Source organism: Thermobia domestica, chromosome 10, assembly GCF_964235325.1.
Source record: "Thermobia domestica chromosome 10, izTheDome1.hap1.1, whole genome shotgun sequence".
NCBI lineage: Eukaryota > Metazoa > Arthropoda > Insecta > Zygentoma > Lepismatidae > Thermobia > Thermobia domestica.
The window spans coordinates 123054947-123074178 of record NC_137463.1 but is presented as its reverse complement, the minus strand read 5'-3'; the positions used below and the strand labels follow the sequence as shown (position 1 = coordinate 123074178).

Sequence of the window (19232 nt, the reverse complement as noted above, 5' to 3'; positions counted from 1 at the left end):
ATTTCTCAATCATGTTTGACAATACCAGATTTTATATAGGGAAAAGCGAGATATAAAATAAACAGATATAAAGTGATGTTCACACGTAAAGAGAGGAAAATGCGTTTAGTTATAACGTTAGACCTTCTACATATGAGGCAAAAAATCACTTAACACATAGGTTATAGAGTATGATAATTGATTGTGTGTGTGCTTGACAGAATTTGTTCCAAAGAATATAAAAGCGCCAATAAGAAATTAAAACTATATAAAATGCAAGTGATAAAATAACTTTCATGGATTTTACAAATGGCGTCTCTTTGTCTCTCTCTTATATTGTGGTTCTGGAACATCTCTAGCGATTGCCCAACAACAATCGGCAAGCGCAGACTTGCTCCAGTGGCCCTGATATCGTTTCTTCATTATAGATATAACTTGGTAGAAATGTTTTCCATATTTATCAATGACTGCTCCGCAATTTTCTGGGAAGAAATCTGTGTGGGAGTGTAATATATGCATTTTTAGTGAAATATTACACCCCATTGCTTGGAATAAGCTATTAGGTGCTCCACTACTTCCTTATAGTTCTGAAAACACTCGTTTCCCAAAACATTCGTCCCGAATGAATCCCATGCGATCTTCTCCTTATCTTCTAATACTTCAAATTCAGGATCATTGAGGTTTTAGGGAATTTGACGGCCAATAAGGATTCCCTACCTGATTTTAGTTTAATCAATTTGTGGAAGTTTACGCAGAATATATTTGAAGAATAGTTTTGATGTGTCTATGAATAGCCACAATTCATAGGGAGTATCTTCTATGTTAAGTTTGCTAATAAGATTAGTTACATTGTTACAACATACTATGATACTTTCCACTGCAAATACTGTTCCAGGCAGGGTTGATATGTTTAATACAAAATGTTTAAAACAAGTGTTCAAACAATGTTTGAAACGAGGGCTGTTGTTTTATTCAGTTTGTTTTAAACGTTTTAAACAAAATGTTTTAAACGTGTTTTCTTTCGATGGTGGTTGAACATGTTTAAAACAACTAAAATATCAGATTGAGTAAGTTAATTTAATTTTGTAACAAACAACCCATCCTCCGCAGGATTTGTGCATGGACTAAATTACAAGTAGAGTCATATTCTTATTATAACAGCAATTACTGAATGAAATTCTGCACATCAATGTGCGTATAACTAAACCAACAGAAATTCAAATGAAGTATTTCAACATTTCTTAATTTCCAAGAATAACGGAGGTTAAACACACTATACACTATTCTAAGATCCAAATTCACAAATTCAAAACTTGGGTATTTTTGATCACTATCATTTTCATAATAATGAAGAGTTCTCACATCATAAGCTAGAAGAAATTCTCTGACAAATACAATACAACTCATAGAAAAAAGAGCAGTGACTAGCCTACAAGGAGCAAATGACATATTTTAACTAAATAGTTTTCAAGATACATCTTTATCTGCAACATGGGTAGCTAATAATGATTAATGTCTACGGCATAACAACACAATAAACTCTAGACGCCCGCAGGGATTTTAACAAAATGGTAGACTCTCATGTTCGGGGCTTTGGTAACCTCCCTAATTATCACAGAATCATGAGTTATACACAATTGGAAAACTTATAGACCACAAATTCCAATGAGGTAATATTCGTGAAATTCCCGCCGTATTCGTAGAAAAAGAACAGACATAAAAAAATCATTAAAAATATGAAAATATTGACTTTGCGGGGCCCTGGCAACCCTTGCAGCCACCTTACGCTGACAAAATGATGAATGTGTAGGCCACATACTTGTGACAATTAATATAAGAAATGGTAGCTATTGCTGCCATTGCGTAATGAATTCGTTTTATGTAGGAAGTATTTAAAAAAATGCACAGAAAAACATTCATTGAATTAGACATTCTCTCCCCTCCCCCACTATAGTACCACGTCCACATGCAAATTATTTTTGCTGCACACATCATGTATACGAACAAGAATTATGCTTCTAGACCACTTCAGTGAAATATATGTTGCGTTGTATGGGACCGTCCCGAAAATAAATGTAAATTAACCAAATTTGACCCCCTCTTCCTCTATAAACAACAAGTACACATACAGATTACTATCATGTAGGGGACTACTTCATTCCTTCACATACCAATTTCTATGGATGTACCAGAAAGGGGGGAGGAATACCCACCTAAACCTGATGGAAAAAAAATGATGAAAAATTAAAAAAAAAAAACTTATCCTCCCTCTCTCGGCCGTACATACATGTACGTACCCCCTATATGCAACTGACGGAAAGCTTCATCCCTCAAAAATACTTTGGTACTATATCATCTTTCTAGCTTAATTAGAGGCTGAGCTATTGACATTTGTTGTAAAAATAAATCTAATTTGTCAAAAAACTTAAACTCCAAAAATTGGCTAACTTTGCCCCTCCCTTCTCCCCCATATAAGCAAGAAGTACAAATACACAATATTACCATGTAGTGGCCTACTTCATTGCTTCACGTAACAATTTTTATGAATCTATCCCCCAAGAGGGGGAATGGCCCCCCAAAAAAACTGTTGAAAAAAATACGATATTTACCCTCCTCCCCTATACATAAATTGAACACCAGCAAAGCTGCATCTTTCAGGAATAAATTGGTACCAAAACCATCTTCCAGCCTTAATTTGAGGTTTAAGACTGAGCCATTGAGGTTTAAAGCCCTGGCACAGCAGTTGCGTCAATGGGCGTTTAAAGATTAAGAATGCAGTAGAACGTAACACAAAGAAACTAAACTACATATTTCGTGAACGGAGATCGGGAAAGTCCCGATTTCTTTCTCCGGAATTGAACATTTGGGCGGATCGAGATTAGGGAAGTTCCCGAAATTTGATCTAGCGGTTGAATATAGATGGCAAGCAATACCTAAGAGTGTAAAAATGTAATATATATGCGTATTTAGATTATTGTTTTAAACAAAATAAACATTCTAAATATGTTTTTTTTTTGTTTAAAACAAAGTACTTTGTTTTAAACGTTTAAAACGTTTTAAACAAAAAAATGTTTTAAACATAAAAAACGTTATTTTTGTTTTTTTTTTTTAAAAACGTTCTTTTTGTTTTTTTTAAAAAAAACGTTTTTTTTTTTCAATTCTGGTTCCAGGGGATTCTGATGTTCACGGACACTTTTAGATCTTCAGAATAAGCTCCCCACTGCTTGAGTCTGGAAGCCAGTACTTCTGCGCTACTTTTTGACAATCCCAGGTAATTTTGACAATCTGGGTCGACATTGTCCGTCTTTTGCTGACAACTGGAGTAAGGTGCTGGACGTTGTGGAACTTTTAGTTCTTCAGAATGTGGCACAGAGACGAACATCTCAAGGAATATTTGGATAAGTAGTAGTCCATTTTTTTCTTTTTTGGACAGACCTTTTTCTTTTTTGGAGGAACTATGCAAAAATAGCAGTTTGAAGTATGATCTATCAGCTCTGTCCATATCATTTTAACTGCAAATGGTATGCATGACCCTTTTGCATGTAGCCAGTCCCGCAAGTTTGTAGAACAAGTGTTACAAGAAATATGTTATGCCCACTTCTTGTCCATATCTCCTACTTTACAGCCAAAGTACAAGTGATAGGATTTCTTTATGACAGGTGTGAAATTTCAATTTTCGTTTCACTTCGCTAAAAACAACAATTTGCTCTGCACTGTAAACACATTTACGCGACATGTTTCTGCTCAGTACAGTCATAGAACAATAAATAATAATAATAATAATAATAATAATAATAATAATAATAATAATAATAATAATAATAATAATAATAATAATAATAATAATAATAATAATAATAATAATTTTAATAATAATAATAATAATAACACCACATATTCACCAAATATCCTCCCACGACCACATCCGGGATGGCAATTTGTAACTATAAAAGAACCTTATACAACACGTTTTCTCTGGCAATCCCTCCAATAGAAACTAAACTGTGATCTGGTTGATGTATCTTTGTCAGAGACAAAGTGCGAGCAATAAGGATTAGCCAGAGACGTACGCAGGAATTTATTTCAGGAGGAGTATTAAGCTTTTCGGGGGTTCAAATACAATTTGAGGCTAAATTATATTAAAATTTGTAAAATTGCACCTAAAACTAGACCAAATTTACAAAAAAGTCGGAATTTTGGGGATTAAGACCCCGCAGGATTCATCCCGTGCGTACGTTCCTAGGGATAGCAATGAAACTAACCGTCAAACAATGGAAGTTCATCGAAATAAGCTGACATCTCCTGTTGCCACGAACCCTTAAATTACCCACCGTTGATAACGGAGCACATCTGTTGATAACGTATTTCTTTGAAACTCGAACCAATCTCAAAAACTAATTTCATACTCGTTATCAGCACCCTAAAATTAGTAAGAATTGATTACTTTTATTTCCGAAGCATTTTCACTGTTGACAAGTGTTATAGGACTTTTGATATTTTGACTTCAAAATTGATGTTATTCTATTCTACACATCTTACTTAGTCGACACACCAAGATCCAAATTACGCAAACAAAGAGATCCAAAGTTATAGGGGTCAAAATTTTTCCAAAAATATAGGGGGTTTAGGACTCTTGATTTTTCACTTCAAAACTGATGTTATTCGATTCTACACTTCTTACCTAGTCTACACACCAAGTTTCAACTTATGCAAATATAGGGATTCAAAGTTATGGGGGGGTTAATTTTTTTTCTTCGTTAAAATTTAGTATGTAGACTAAGTAAGACGTGTAGAATCGAATAATATCAATTTTGAAGTTTAAATAGCGAAAGTCCTATAACCCGCCTCCGACCCAAAGATTTGAATCCACTTCAACATCCCTTAGGATACATATAAAAAAAAATAATCTTATCATCTGTTTTCAAGACAGGAGAGTTTCCTGTCTAAATTTTATGTTTGTAGCTGTAGTAGTATGTGTGTGTGTGTGTGTGTGTGTTGATAAGTCAGTCACTGATATAAATATAATAGCATAAATCTGAAGAAAAAAATCTAAACAGCGTAAACAAATAAAATTACGAACTTCCCAAATTTAATAATCAAGCATAGCCAGATATACGTCAAGGAGATCCTTAATAATTACCGTAACGAAGAAAGAAGCTTACACACACATATATATGCACATAGCTCAAGAATTATGTACGTCACCCGCTGAAATGACTATATGTCCGGCCAGAGCATTCCATATACTCTTGTGGCACGAATTTTAGTATTTTATTTCAGTACATAGAGGCAGGTAGGTAGCCAAGGGGGGCCCGGGAGTCCGGACCTCCCCATCCAAACCAGAAATGAAAAAATAATACGGAAGGATAAAAAACAAGGAAGGAAGGAACTAGACAAAGAAAAATAAGCGTTAAAAACTAAATGCTGCAGCAAGCTTTTGGTTACTCTTTCTTATGAGGAGATCTGTATTACTTGCAATACATGGTGGCGAATGAGCGGGATATCAAGTCAGGGAATTTGAAATTTCTACCAAAGTTCTGCTACTAGTCAGGAAATTTTCAAGCCTTCGGAAGCATAGTGCCCTTCTGTAACAGTGTGGACACTTTTTTATCATAATTTTTCGTCACTGCTTCTCTGTAGTATCAAACATGTTATTTCAGAAACAGTTTTCTACAGCTCCTTTAACCTGTCATTTGGAACAGACAGTAGTTGACTGAATAATAAAGGCAAAAAGTTATGTGAAAAGAAAGTTATTTTAACATTTGATTCAACTGAGAAAGGAAAGCAGATATTGTAAAATATTTTGCAAGACTTATTGAATATGTGCTTTTTATAATAGTGGATACGTACTTTTGATAATAGTTGAGGTCATAATGAAAGGAAAATTATTTGAATTAACAGAGAAAGGAACGTAAATATTATAAAATCTTTTTCAATACTTTTTTTATTCTTTTACTCGAGATTTCTTCGTAGTTTGTTATTAAAATACTTACTAACATACCATCATTTTATTGTCCTAAGAAACCAATATATGTTGCCAGTAAAGTAGTTTAGATTGATCGAGCTCCTGGGTCTTCAGTATTTCATGTCACGCCCCCCTCCCCCCATTAAGAAATCCTGGCTAAATGAAGCAGTATATGTTTCAGTAAAATAGTCTAGAATGATCCAGCCCCTGGTGTAATGACCACAGTATTTCATGTCACGAACCCCCCCCCCCCTTTACGAAATCCTGGCTACGTGCCTTCATTCAGGCAGCTCCCCAATTGGCTCTTAATGCTAGTTGATGTCAGAAAATTTTACTTCTTTCAGCGAGAAAAAAACAAGGGACTATGCACACCGGGGTCGTGCATGCTAATAATGCGGCTTCACCTGAGCTAAATAATGTCACGCTTCCCCGTTAAAACGCAAATTTCGAGCAGAGTTGGCGTGGGTCAATAAAAACTTGACCCACGACCCACTCACCCACCACCCGCCGTGACCCACGACCCACTGACCCACCACCCACCGTGACCCACTCTGACCCACGAACCACCATGACCCACCACCCACGGTGATCCACTCTGACCCACCGTGACTACCCACCCACCATGAACCACTCTCATCCACTGTGACCTATTCTGACTCACCAAAATCCATCGTCATCAACTCTGAACACGATCCACGGCCTCTTCTGTACTGACTAAAGAGTTTACACTTGTAATAAAACAAGACTGTGAAATTGTCACTAATCGGAGTTTGAATTTCTAGTCAATCGCTCAAGCACCACTCTGTTAGAATAACGGTGGATCTGACCTTTATGATATAAAATGGTAAAGTGTTTGTCAGTGAGGAAATTGAAACAGTTCGAGGTGGGGGAAATTAGTGTGTGCCTAAAAATACTTGTACTAAGAGAGTATTCTTGCAAGTGTTACTTTCTGAACGCATTCCAAAAGAAACTTCTATTCGCAGGAAAATACCCTTGTATAATATGGAAAAGGTTATGGTTTCTCAATTCACAGTATTTTTCCCACAAAAGACTTGAAAAATCAGTTTTTCATAGTGTATAAAGGTGCTCGGGTACCCTATGTGAGAGCATCTTCATAAAGTATGCTCATAATTGTAGTTTGTGTAATAACTAAAACCCCACATCACTAAAAATTTAAGTTACAAATCTGCATAACTGCAATTATTATGAATATTTATTCAAAGTAGTTGATCTAAAGCAAAGAAGAGACTTACTAAAAAATAGGTACAAAGTTGAATAACACAAATAAGCCATTAGTAATACAAGTATACATTTTCTATAACTCGCAATTTTCCACCTTAAAACAAACCTGAAATCGGGTTTATTTCCTGTTGGTAACTTTTACGTAGTAAATCATCCGCAGCGGAATGATGTCCATCCTTCAGTCAAGAAATAACTAGCTCGTCTACTTTGAGCTTGTCTAGCGGTGGGCCATTAACATTGATGAACAACAAGTTAGACAATGTTTGAGCACTTAGTCTATTTCTAATATCAGTCATCTGTAAATTCATAAGGGGATATCCCTGTTCGCACTCTTTCATGGAAATTGATAATATTTCTACCCGATTTCTGCAACTCCTCATCGACAATCTGCTTGTTAGACTTAAGTCTTATAACGATTTTTCTTGGTCAGTTTGAAATACTCAGCAAGAAGTATCTCTCTATCACCATACAACATCTTATCCATATCGACCATGCCAGTTGGAAATGTCGACTCATGGAGAACAGAAACTTCATTTACCACGCCTTCGATAGGGAATCTTGTGAATAAATTATCAATTAAAGCCTGATAAACTGATGATTTCTTATTTGTTTATAAATTTATTGTTTGTAATTACACATGAAGGTTTGATGTCATTACCAAGTTCCCTCCTCCGTCTAGAAAGCGAAAGGGAACGAGGTTCCTGGAAAGTGTTCAGAGGTGAATGGGAATTTCCCTTTTTCTTCCTCTTCAATTATCACACTGCTGTTTTCCATGTGCCAAATTACGATGAATTTAAATTATCATAGTGTAATTATTTCTTGTTGAATTATCAATACTTTTCAGTGGAAAAAAGGATGAAATTTGAAAGTTCCAATTCAAGGTAAGTAGACCAACGTTAAGGGAAAAAAGTGTAAAATTTTCCATATAATTATGCGTACAATCCAAACTTAAAATTTCCGTGTAATTAAGCTTGCAGTAGAAATTTTATGCCTATTTTCTTAAATAACATCGATCGTTTTCGATCATTTTTACATACCAACTCACTACCAATTTTCCATATATAGAAAGTGCCCACCTCCCACATAAAGGAGAATTTTAAAAAATGTTGGGACACATTCTATTTATTTTCAATAAAGAGTTAATACACTGAATTTCAGCTCCGTAAGTTTAACGGCTTGCGAGATACTCATTTTTTTTTCGCAAAAATTCGGATCCTCACTACCTCCTTAGGATATTATGCATTATAATGAAAGCAATACAACATCCCAGTTTGGAAAAATGAAATGAAATCTTTGAGTTTTACGTCCCACGGTGATGCCGGTTAGGTTAAAGGAGACGGTGATGATGGGTAATGAATGAAACGGTTAAATGAAGAAAGTGGGAGGAAACGGGAGAACCCCGAGAAAACCCACGCACACGGTGTTTGTCCACCACAAAGTTCACGCGGCGAGGGCTGGGATCGAACCCGGAACCCCAAGCACCAGAGGTGAACGCTCTACCACTGAGCCACCGCGGGCCCAACATCCCAGTTTGGATTAAGGCCTAACTATATACCAAAAGTAATTTCATTTGACTTTGCAATTTGACCATGATGATCAGGCACACATAGTTACATTCAATTTTTTATATAATAATTTATATATTACAGTGATTCAAAAATGTATTTTTTCCAGTAGTTAGCTCCTCTAAAAACTCACAGATCTCGAAAGCCAAGTAGTAGTATAAGTCCTATTGCTATTATTACAATTAAAAATATCAATATCCAAAAGTGCCTGAAGTTATTTTTTCACTTGGTTAGATATACTCACCTCAGGTAAGTAGACAGAAACAAGTGGAAAAGGAACGGAAATTAAGGTCTTGAAAGTAAAGCGAAGACAAATTTACCAGTCTTCAGAAGATACTCTCTATCATGCAGTGAGCAGAGAGGGTCGGTAGATCATACTGAGTCGGCGGGTCACAGTGGATCATGGTGGGTGGTGGGTCGCAGTGGGTCACGGTTAGTGGTGGGTCACATGCTGTTGACCCACGACCCACTGACCTACTCAGAAAATTTGACCCACTTGAACCACTGATGAGACCCGGGTTCGATTCCCGGCGGGAGCTCATGTGGTTCGGATTCCACGTTAATCAGTAGGTCCACGTCTCACATAGCCTCGCTGCTGAACAGGACGTTAAAACTCAAAATCAACTGAACCACTGATCCACTCCATCTCTGATTTCGAGAAACACTGGGACGTCCATTTATTTCTAATGAGGAATACATATACCAAGTTTTATCGTTCTAACTTGACGGGCTCAACCCCACTTCCGCTTAAATAACGTATTTAAATGAATTTAATACTTAGCTGGGGGAAAGAGCTAAGGTTGATAATTATGATAAGTATCATTGCATTTGTTTCCGTAATTACTGCGTGATGCTACAAGACAGAAATTCACATTCGCTTTTATAAAATAAATTTTGTTTATTGTACATATTTCACGTTTTTCACTTCCACTTGAATACTGACTCTCTCAAATTTTCTTACGTCGGTATTTGCAAAAATGTTAAGTACGTCCGTGACTATGGAAAATAAGCGCATGTGTAAGTATCCAGACTCGTAGAGCCATAGTTAATTTAGCTAAGCTTAAACAACTTTTAAGTATTCAAAATTGTAATTATTTTATGGTACGATTTGTCCGCTATAAATCACTCCACGAATTGATGTATAACCGAATTTAATACGTAACGTGATTGGGTTTTACAATCTGGCAGCATGTAATATCAGATTATGCATATGTTAAACTACATTGTTTAGTTATGTATTCAATTGATATTTGTAAAGGGTTAGGTGAAACAGTCACTGGCCATCCTTAGTATGTGCCACTATAACAGATAAATGCTCGTAAACCTTAGATATATTGATTCTACGTAGGACATTGCGCAATTTTGACAGATAGGTGGTCTCATGGAAAGTGTGAATTACAGGTACACAGATACTTGTAACGTAAATGATAAAGTGTGAATGTCCGTAATGGTTTCCGGCTAGAAGTACATTTGTATATATATATATATATATATATATATATATATATATATATATATATATATATATATATATATATATATATATATATATATATATATATATATATATACAGTGGCAGATCCAGGATATGATCAAGGGAGGAGCTAAGCCATATTTGCCGTTTTATCCAGTGTAAAGCAGGATTGAAGCCTATTTTATCCAGTGTATACCTGAGCCTCAAGAGGGGCTATAACCCCCCTTGTTCCACCACTGTGTATTTCGGAACATTGCTGAGAGGAATATTAGCAACCTCGTCTAAAAACCAATTAGTTGTCAATATAATGTGAGTAAACATATTTTTCATCCTCTTGTTTGTAACCTATAGCTGGTTCATAACTAGATTTTAAAAATTAAAGAAACATCCACCCAGGCACACAAACACATTTTAGAACCTCTTCTGTGACAATGTGCACAGATAAAAGTATATTGAACTTTTTAACTTGGGAGACCAAGAAAGTGAACGTGATTGTATTTCACGAACATTGGGAAAGACTTTTATTCTAATGAGTACTTACACGTGAAAATGAACAGTTTCGACTTACCCGAATAAGCTGACATGGCTTGTAAAATTTACCAACTGCATGATCTAATGTCTTATTGGGGGTATTTTGCAGCTGTTGTAAGCATACCAAACCATCCTGAAAAGAAAAACGTACATACAATCTTAGGCCCTTGTAACTTTAATGTATTAATATCATTATACTCCAGGATAAGCATTTACGAAACCTTTAAATAATAAATACCTCACGAAGACCTATAGTCTGCAGATTAAAATAAAGGATATCTTGGATTTGATTAAATTGTTGTGCAGATCTAGATCCAGATTCAGACACGATGTTCCGAAATTGGAATCTTGGAAAATCATTGGAAACAGTAGCAATAAATCATACTTTAGATTTTTAAGAATATGTACCGGTATCTTTATTATTTATTCTCCCTGCCTGTACTATGATTTATTCTTTTCAAGTTTCACAGAAGTAATTCTTTTGTAAAATAACGTCAGCTGGAGACTAGAAGGAAAAATATTTTTAAACTAGAAGAAAAAATATTTGTAAACTTTTGTATATCTGTCATGTACTTCCTTTCTAATTCTATTTGTTTTGTCGTCAAATATCTTATGATAAAATGTCGTATCATTTGCTTATAATTATATTGTTCCTAGTTGAAGGATAAAGTTACTAACGTGCTGGATGAATAAAATACGAACTAACTGTCAACATTGTATTTTTCTTGAATTATCTGGTTGAACATATGCTGTTTCCGGTTGTTTGTAATCAATAGGGCCACGCAACTTAATATAATTTCTTAACACTTCGCAGGCCTATCTAAACTAAAATAGAACTCAAACTAAACGCTTAAACGTAATATAATCTCATCAAAGAGAATAAATTACGTGAAACCTCCGAAATTTACAGTTTTGGCAATTTTTTACCCATTAAAAGGAACGAGATGAACCACCTAAAACTTACAAGAAGAAGGCAGACTTTGGTAAGTGAACTTCGGGGCCATTTTTTGTGAGGTGGTAGTGCACATTTAAAGAGTTAATATTACAAACTGGGAGAGCGCAATGGCCAAAAATAACGGAGAAAAACCGTCTTAAAGTTTTCTACTCGCAGCATATATCGTACGACAAGCGAGTTTATGAAGTGACGGCATGGCAGAAAGAGGAAAATCTGTGACTCATATGAAAGGGTCCTTGGTTAGATTCCCGTTCGAGTCAAACTTTTTTGTTTTTGCTTCAACCAATAAAGTAGCTATTTGTAATCACAAATAAAATATTAATTCACCATATGTTTATAATGAATAAAACAACAAACATTTTCAAATCGCTTATAAAATACTTCAATGTTACATGTTAACTAGCAAGAAAATTTAATCTGTTCCGTAAATATACTGATATCACGAGTTATATTATGGTTACGACAGTCCTTGTGTAATAAATGTTCTTGACGCTTCGTGGCTACATTTGTTGACAGTGTGCGAATTACAAAGGAGTTGAGGGGGAAATCCCCTTTGCTAATACTGGATGTTGCTATAACCAAAGGAGATTTCCCCCTCATTCCCCTTGTAATTCGTACACTGTCAACAGATGTAGATACGAAGCGTCAAGAACATTTTTACACAACGACTGCGGTAACAATAATATTTACAGAATAGATTAAATTTTGTTCCTAGTTAACATGGAACACTTAAAGATTTTACAAGTGATTGAAAATTTCTATTGCTTTAATTCATTATAAACATATGGTGAAGTAATAATTTACTTATAGTTACAAATAGCTACTTTATTGGTTGAAGCAAAAAACAAAATAAGTTTGATTCGAACAGGAATCGAACCCGAAACCCTTTGCATTTCAGTCGCAGATTCTTCTCACTCTGCCACGAGGTCACTTAAGAAAACTGCCTGTCGTACAATATATACGGCGAGTAGAAAACTTTAAGACGGTTTTTCTCCGTTAGTTTTGGCCATTGTGCTCTCCCAGTTTGTAATATTAACTCTTTAAATGTGCACTACCAACTCGCAAAAAATGGCGCCGAAGTTCACTTACCAACGTCTGCCCTCTCCTTGTTAGAGAGATACATATTCTGGTTCTGTACTACCATATCAAATTTTAAGATTTTGCAATTCCCAATGTTTATGGGTGATACTTCTATGTACCCCTCCAAAATTAAAGGGTGGGCCAACGTACCTATTGCCAAAATGTAGATGGGTAGTATTATGTACCCCAGGTCATAGACCCTTGTCGGGGACTCTGGGTTCTGAGTCAGGGGCCATTGGAAGCAAAATCGTGCCAAACGAAGCTCATACTACTACTTGTTTAATATCATTTTGCTGTTCATATGTTCATCACTTGATACGGGTTTCATTCATCTCGGCCCACCCTATATATAGAACGAATCCCTTTTTCTCCTTCTTTCTTCTCTTCGTTAAATTGAAATGAAGATGAAAGAAATGGATGTTTTACTCAATATCAACAGACGTAATGTAGTCAATGAGATAAAAACCGGCAATTTTTCCATTCCTGCTATTTAAACAAGTTTGTGTTCATTAAAGAGTGTTGTCCTAAGTCATTAAAGAATCAAGACTTTATCTGCAGACTTGATCGAAACTGTGTTATTAATAGCATTCAAATAATATAACCATAAGACATTAACTGACACATGTCTTCCGTAATTGGCGACTTTATCATAAGTATAAGCCTTACTATATGCGTAAATATGCAGGTTTTCAGCTAAAGAGATAATTGCGATTCTGTGAAAACCAGTTTTTCAGCAGAACGATCCTTTGTCTTTGAACAGCACTAAATTTGAAGAGCAGAAAATGGAAATTATCCACCTGGTTTCTGCATCGCTTTCTACAATTATTGCTGAAGTATTATATTCGACGTTAAGGGCAAATCAAGAAACAATATTTCTCAAAAAACTTTAAACGCATGTTTTTTTCAGTATGAAGCACAAAAGACTATTTGAACGACCCCATTTAATCATACAAAGAACACACAAAAGCAGTGATGACATTAACGTCCAAACACCAAACAGAAATTCACGAGTAATGTTAAAATACAAACTATTATCAATTAGTAATATTATTAGCAAACTTAAACTTACTTTCATATAGAAATCAACCAGAAGAACAGCAGCTGTGATGCTGAGGACTACTCCCCCCTGCGGAGAAGGCTTCATTTCCCATGTTTGATAAGGTAAGTTAGGGAAGCGGAAGGCAGCTAATCCCATCATACCCATCTCTCCAGTGCGAAACGTAATTGTTTGTTTATCTTCATTAAACTTGACGTCATAAAAGTCATTAGTGCTCCAATATTTCTTCTCAGTTTCCCATCGCACCATCATTGGTGGTTCAAACCAAAACACTGTATCCGGCAATCTATTCAAAATATTTTTGTATTTGTTAAATTTAGCACAGCAAGGAATTTAGGTCGAAAAAGTATTCTCAATGAATAATTTGCAATACACAGTAGTGTAAATGTGTGGAAATACTCGAATGAAAATTAAATGATATACAAATGTAGCAAAACTAACAGTGCAGTTTGTAATAAGGGTATGAGAAAATGCTATAGGATATATGACGATGACTAATACTATTTTGAAGTTCGCCATTTTGAATTCATCTTGAAAATTTTAAACAGAATCCACAAGTTTTAAACAGAATCCTCCTCTCCTAAAAAAATCTCACGAATTGAATGGGACGTTCAGTTTACTCTAGCATGAACAGTGGTGAAGCTACAATCGTTTGTAGTTGTTCTTATAAAACAGCCTCCTCATAAACCCAAAACCACTCACGTGAATATGATCTGTTAAATATGCTATCTATACCGGTTAATTGTTAACGTCATTTTTGTAGCCCATCCGTGCAAGCATTGCTTAAAATGTCTACTGTAACGTTGGTATATGCATCGATGACCCACTGCTTAACATGTCCAACAACCCTAATATTAACTCACACATAAGGTCATTGACATTTCCTAATAAATAGAAAGATAGCGGAGTAAATTTAGGAGAACAACTGACCCGCGACAATATTTCGGCTATTAACCCAGTATCCTCTTAGGACGTTCAATGATACTTTACAGTCGTTAGAGTTTGTAGGTGAAGAAAGGTCCTAGAACACGAGTCTCTCACATACCACACTCCGCATTCAAAAACACCTGCAAATGTATTATAGCAATACGGATTAAAATCGAGTAGTGTCCAACGGTTTGGTTGTTCGCTTCGTCCGAAATGTATAAGTTTCCCGCATCATTAAACAGCACTTTGTAGGTGCTCTTTTTTGGCGTATTTGCTCTGTGGACCATTCTGCACATTCCTCACGATGGTTACGATCACTTGCGGAAAGATGTTGGTAAAGTTGGATGTTATCATAGTGAAACTTATTCAAGGACAAAATGTACAGCGGGCCACATAAATCCTTGAGGTACAAAATCTGTGAAATAGGCAACCCAACTGACGCCTGCTCCAAGACTAATTACGCTTGGTAGTAGCTAGTACAGCAACTGAAGTTTCCCCCAACTATTAAAAGCACAAATCGTAAAGTGTATTTCCGTGCAGAAGTGGAGCGAAACGCTGGCTGACGAAATGACAAAAGGGAGTCTTTGGATACTTGTACTCACATTACTTCTTGTTTGTATGATACACACGTAAAACTATATACAGCCACTTGAAAAAATATACCGATATCAGAGCTGGTGATGAGAAGATAATAGTCGGGGGACTTAGTTAATCTTATAACTAACTCAAATGAGGATTATATAAACAAATTTACTTTGTTCAAATAACTATACGTATTCGCGTATCAAATAATATACGGATAGATTATGCGGTATATATCGTAGGTTATTTTCTTTTAACTAACTCAAAGCTTTGCGCTGAATTTTGAAACTATTACCAGTAGCCCTACCTGCAAATCAATTAAAAGTATGGATGGATCATTTGGGGGTAAGAACCCAACCCCCAATGAAAATTTTGGGGGTCTAACAGGGCGTGAGCTCCTAGGTTCCGGCGCTACTGAAGCATACGTAATACTACTTCGAAAGAAGAAATTGTTGATTTCATTATTCGTTACATAGGTCTTCAAATACTAAGTATTGGTAATTTATTTGTAATTATTAAAAATGCAAAATTCCATAACACTCAAACGAGTTGGAGAACTTATGCGTATTAAAGTAGGCCTATTTCCTGTTAGCTTGCAAATATAACTGAGGGTTCATAATTTGTTTAATATTTGTGAGATTTTACGCATTGAGACACACAAAAAGGAGAGAATATAGTGTCAATAAACAACTTAAAAATGCATGAAATTGACGGATAACATCAATAATAGAACCATTGATAGAATTAACTCTGTAACTCGTTTTCTACATTCATTTCCTTTCTTTATTTTGAGGATTACATCAACACTGAATTTCTCTAATGGAGATTATCTTTCATTTAGCAGCATCCAACTGGAGCAAAGCCTTGTAAATGAAACATTTTGAAAAGTGTGAACGGCGAAGGCGAGAATCGAATACGGATCGCCAGATTATGAAACTACATCGCTAACCACTCATCTAAAGTGTTCCTTCTTCCGTCTCACCTAAATAAAGAGCCTTTCCTGTTCGCTCAACACAGTAGCTTGTTAATAAAAGATTGATTGGCAAAACACAGGAATATGTAATTGAGGACTCGGAGTGCATTATATCACTGTATTCACTAAATTATCAAAATTACAGATTTTTTAAAAAGCAAAATACAAAACTCCTTTATTTTGAATCAAATACGGCGCTTGTATTATACTCGTAAATAAACTAAAGACAAATCAATTGCTGCGCACTAATTATTTTTAAGTGGTCAAGGCGCTCCACCAGTAATCTGAAGGTAGTCGAATCGAATCGGATCCACGAACGAGTAGTACTTTTCTTTTACTTGAGAGTTTATGGTGGCGATTAATCGGCGATGAGACACGTTTTATAAACGAACTTAAAAAGTTCGTTACAGAATTATCTATGTCTGTCTGTCTACTGTCTGTCTGTCCGTCTGTTGTTTCCGATTTTTTCAATTTTGAACACTTTATTCGATAGAGCATGAAAAACTATCAGAGAAAGTGACTAAATTTTACGCGTCACACTTACCGTTTTCTAGATATTGGCCAAAAAATGACCGACTTCAGTATATTTAAGGAGCCATATTTCGAGAACCTAAGTCATAGAGAGATCATATTGGTGTTGATCAATATCTAAAAGGGTAGTAAACATTACGGTACCAAACAGTGCCCGGTGCAATCGGCACCAAAATGTTTACCATCCTCTTAGGTATTGATTAACACCAATATCTCTCTCTGTGACATACGGATCCCTTGATAATGCCCAATTTCTAGATATTTAAGGAGCCATAGCTCGGGAACCTTAAGTTGTAGAGCGGTGACATTGATGTTGATCAATACCTAAGAGGATGGTAAATATTTTGGTACCAAATAGTAGCTGGTGGCCACTTTGGCCAATGGCCAGTTGACCAGGGGCCACCAATCATTGTCGGTACCAAAATGATTACCATTTTCTTAGGTACTAATTAACACAAATATAATCTCTCTATGACTTACCGTTCCCGTGATATTGGCCAAAAATGGCCAATTCCTAGATATTTAACGAGCCATAGCTCTGAAACCATAAGTCGTAGGGAGATGACATTGATGTTGAACAATGCCTAAGAGGATGGTAAATATTTTGGTACCAAATATTAATCGGTGGCCACTGTCCAACTGGCCACTTGTTTGCCCAATTGCCAGTTGAGCAGTGGCCACCAATTATTATTGGTACCCAAATGTTTACCGTACTCTTAGGTATAAACACAATATCTTTCTATGACTTACCGTTCCCGGGAAACATACGTTGTAGAGAGATGACATTGATGTTGATCAATACGTAAGAGGATGGTAAATATTTTGGTATCAAATAGTAACCGGTGGCCACTTTCCAACTGGTTACTGGTTTGGCCAATTGCCAGTTGACCAGTGGTCACCAATTATTATCGGTACCCAAATGTTTACCATACTCTAAGGTATTAACACAATATCATCTTTGTATAACTTACCGTTCCCGGGAAACATACGTTGTAGAGAGATGATATTGATATTGATCAATACCTAAGAGAATGGTAAATATTTCGCTAGCAAATAGTAAGAGGTGCCAACTGTCCAACTGGCCAGTGGTTTGGTTAGTGTCCAGTTGTATAGTGGCCATCATTTAATATCAGAATGAAAATGTTTAACATTCTATTAGGGATTGATTAACACCAATACCATCTCGCAATGACTTACCGTTCCTGTGATATTGGCCAAAAATGGCCAATTTCTAGGTATTTAGCGAGCCATACCTCGGGAACAATAAGTAGTAGAGATATGATATTGATGTTGATCAATACTTAAGAGAATGTTAAATATTTAGATACCAAATAGTAACCGGTGGCCACTGGTTTGACCAGTGTCCAGTTGTATAGTGGCCATCAATTAATATCGGTACGAAAATGTTTAACATTCTATTAGCGAATGATTAACACCAATATCATCTTGTTGTGACTTACCGTTCCTGTGATATTGGGTAAAAAATTGGTCAATTTCTAAATATTGAACAAGCCATAGCTCGGGAACCATAAGTAGTAGGGAGATGATATTGATGTTGAGCAATACCTAAGAGGATGGTAAATATTTTGGTACCAAATAGTAACCGGTGGCCACTGTCCAACTGGCCACTTGTTTGGCCAATTGCCAGTTGAGCAGTGGCCATCAATTATTATCGGTACTCAAATGTATGCCATACTCAGTATTAACATAATTTCATCTTTCTATGACTTACTGTTCCCGGGAAACGTACGTTGTAGAAAGATATTGATGTCGATCAACACCTAAGACGTCGGTAAATATTTTGGTACTGAATAGTAAACGGTGGCCACTGTCCAACTGGCCACCGGTTTGGCCAGTGTTCAGTTGTATAGTGGCCATCAATTAATATCGGCACAAAAATGTTTAAGATTCTATTAAGGATTGATTATCACCAATATTATCTCGCTATGACTTACCGTTCCTGTGATATTGGCCAAAAATGGCCAATTTCTAGGTATTTAGCGAGCCATACCTCGGGAACCATAAGTAGTAGAGAGATTATATTGATGTTGATCAATACCTAAGAGGATGGTAAATATTTTGGTACCAAATAGTAAACAGTGGCCACTGTTCAACTAGACACTGGTTTGGCCAGTGTCCAGTTGTGTAGTGAACATTAATTAATATCGGTACGAAAATGTTTAACATTCTATTAGGGATTGATAATCACCAATATCTTGTTATGACTTACCGTTCCTGTGATATTGGCCAAAATTGCCAATTTCTAGACATTTAACGAGCCATAGCTCGGGAACCATAAGTAGTGCAGAGATGATATTGATATTGATCAATACCTAAGAGGATGGTAAATATTTTGGTACCAAATACTAA

At 35.9% G+C, this 19232-nt stretch overlaps 1 protein-coding gene across 2 annotated transcripts in view; it reads right to left on the bottom strand.

Annotated features, from left to right (window-relative positions):
* Positions 1-19232, bottom strand: part of LOC145662694 (dynein axonemal intermediate chain 7-like) — a 450989-nt gene that overhangs the window by 54429 nt on the left and 377328 nt on the right. For both annotated transcript variants that reach the window (XM_081728534.1, XM_081728535.1), the window contains exons 11-12: positions 13862-14135; positions 10795-10890 (exon numbers count right to left, since the gene is read on the bottom strand). In XM_081728534.1, coding sequence (XP_081584660.1) covers positions 10795-10890; positions 13862-14135 — 370 coding nt within the window. The remainder of the gene's footprint in view (positions 1-10794; positions 10891-13861; positions 14136-19232) is intronic.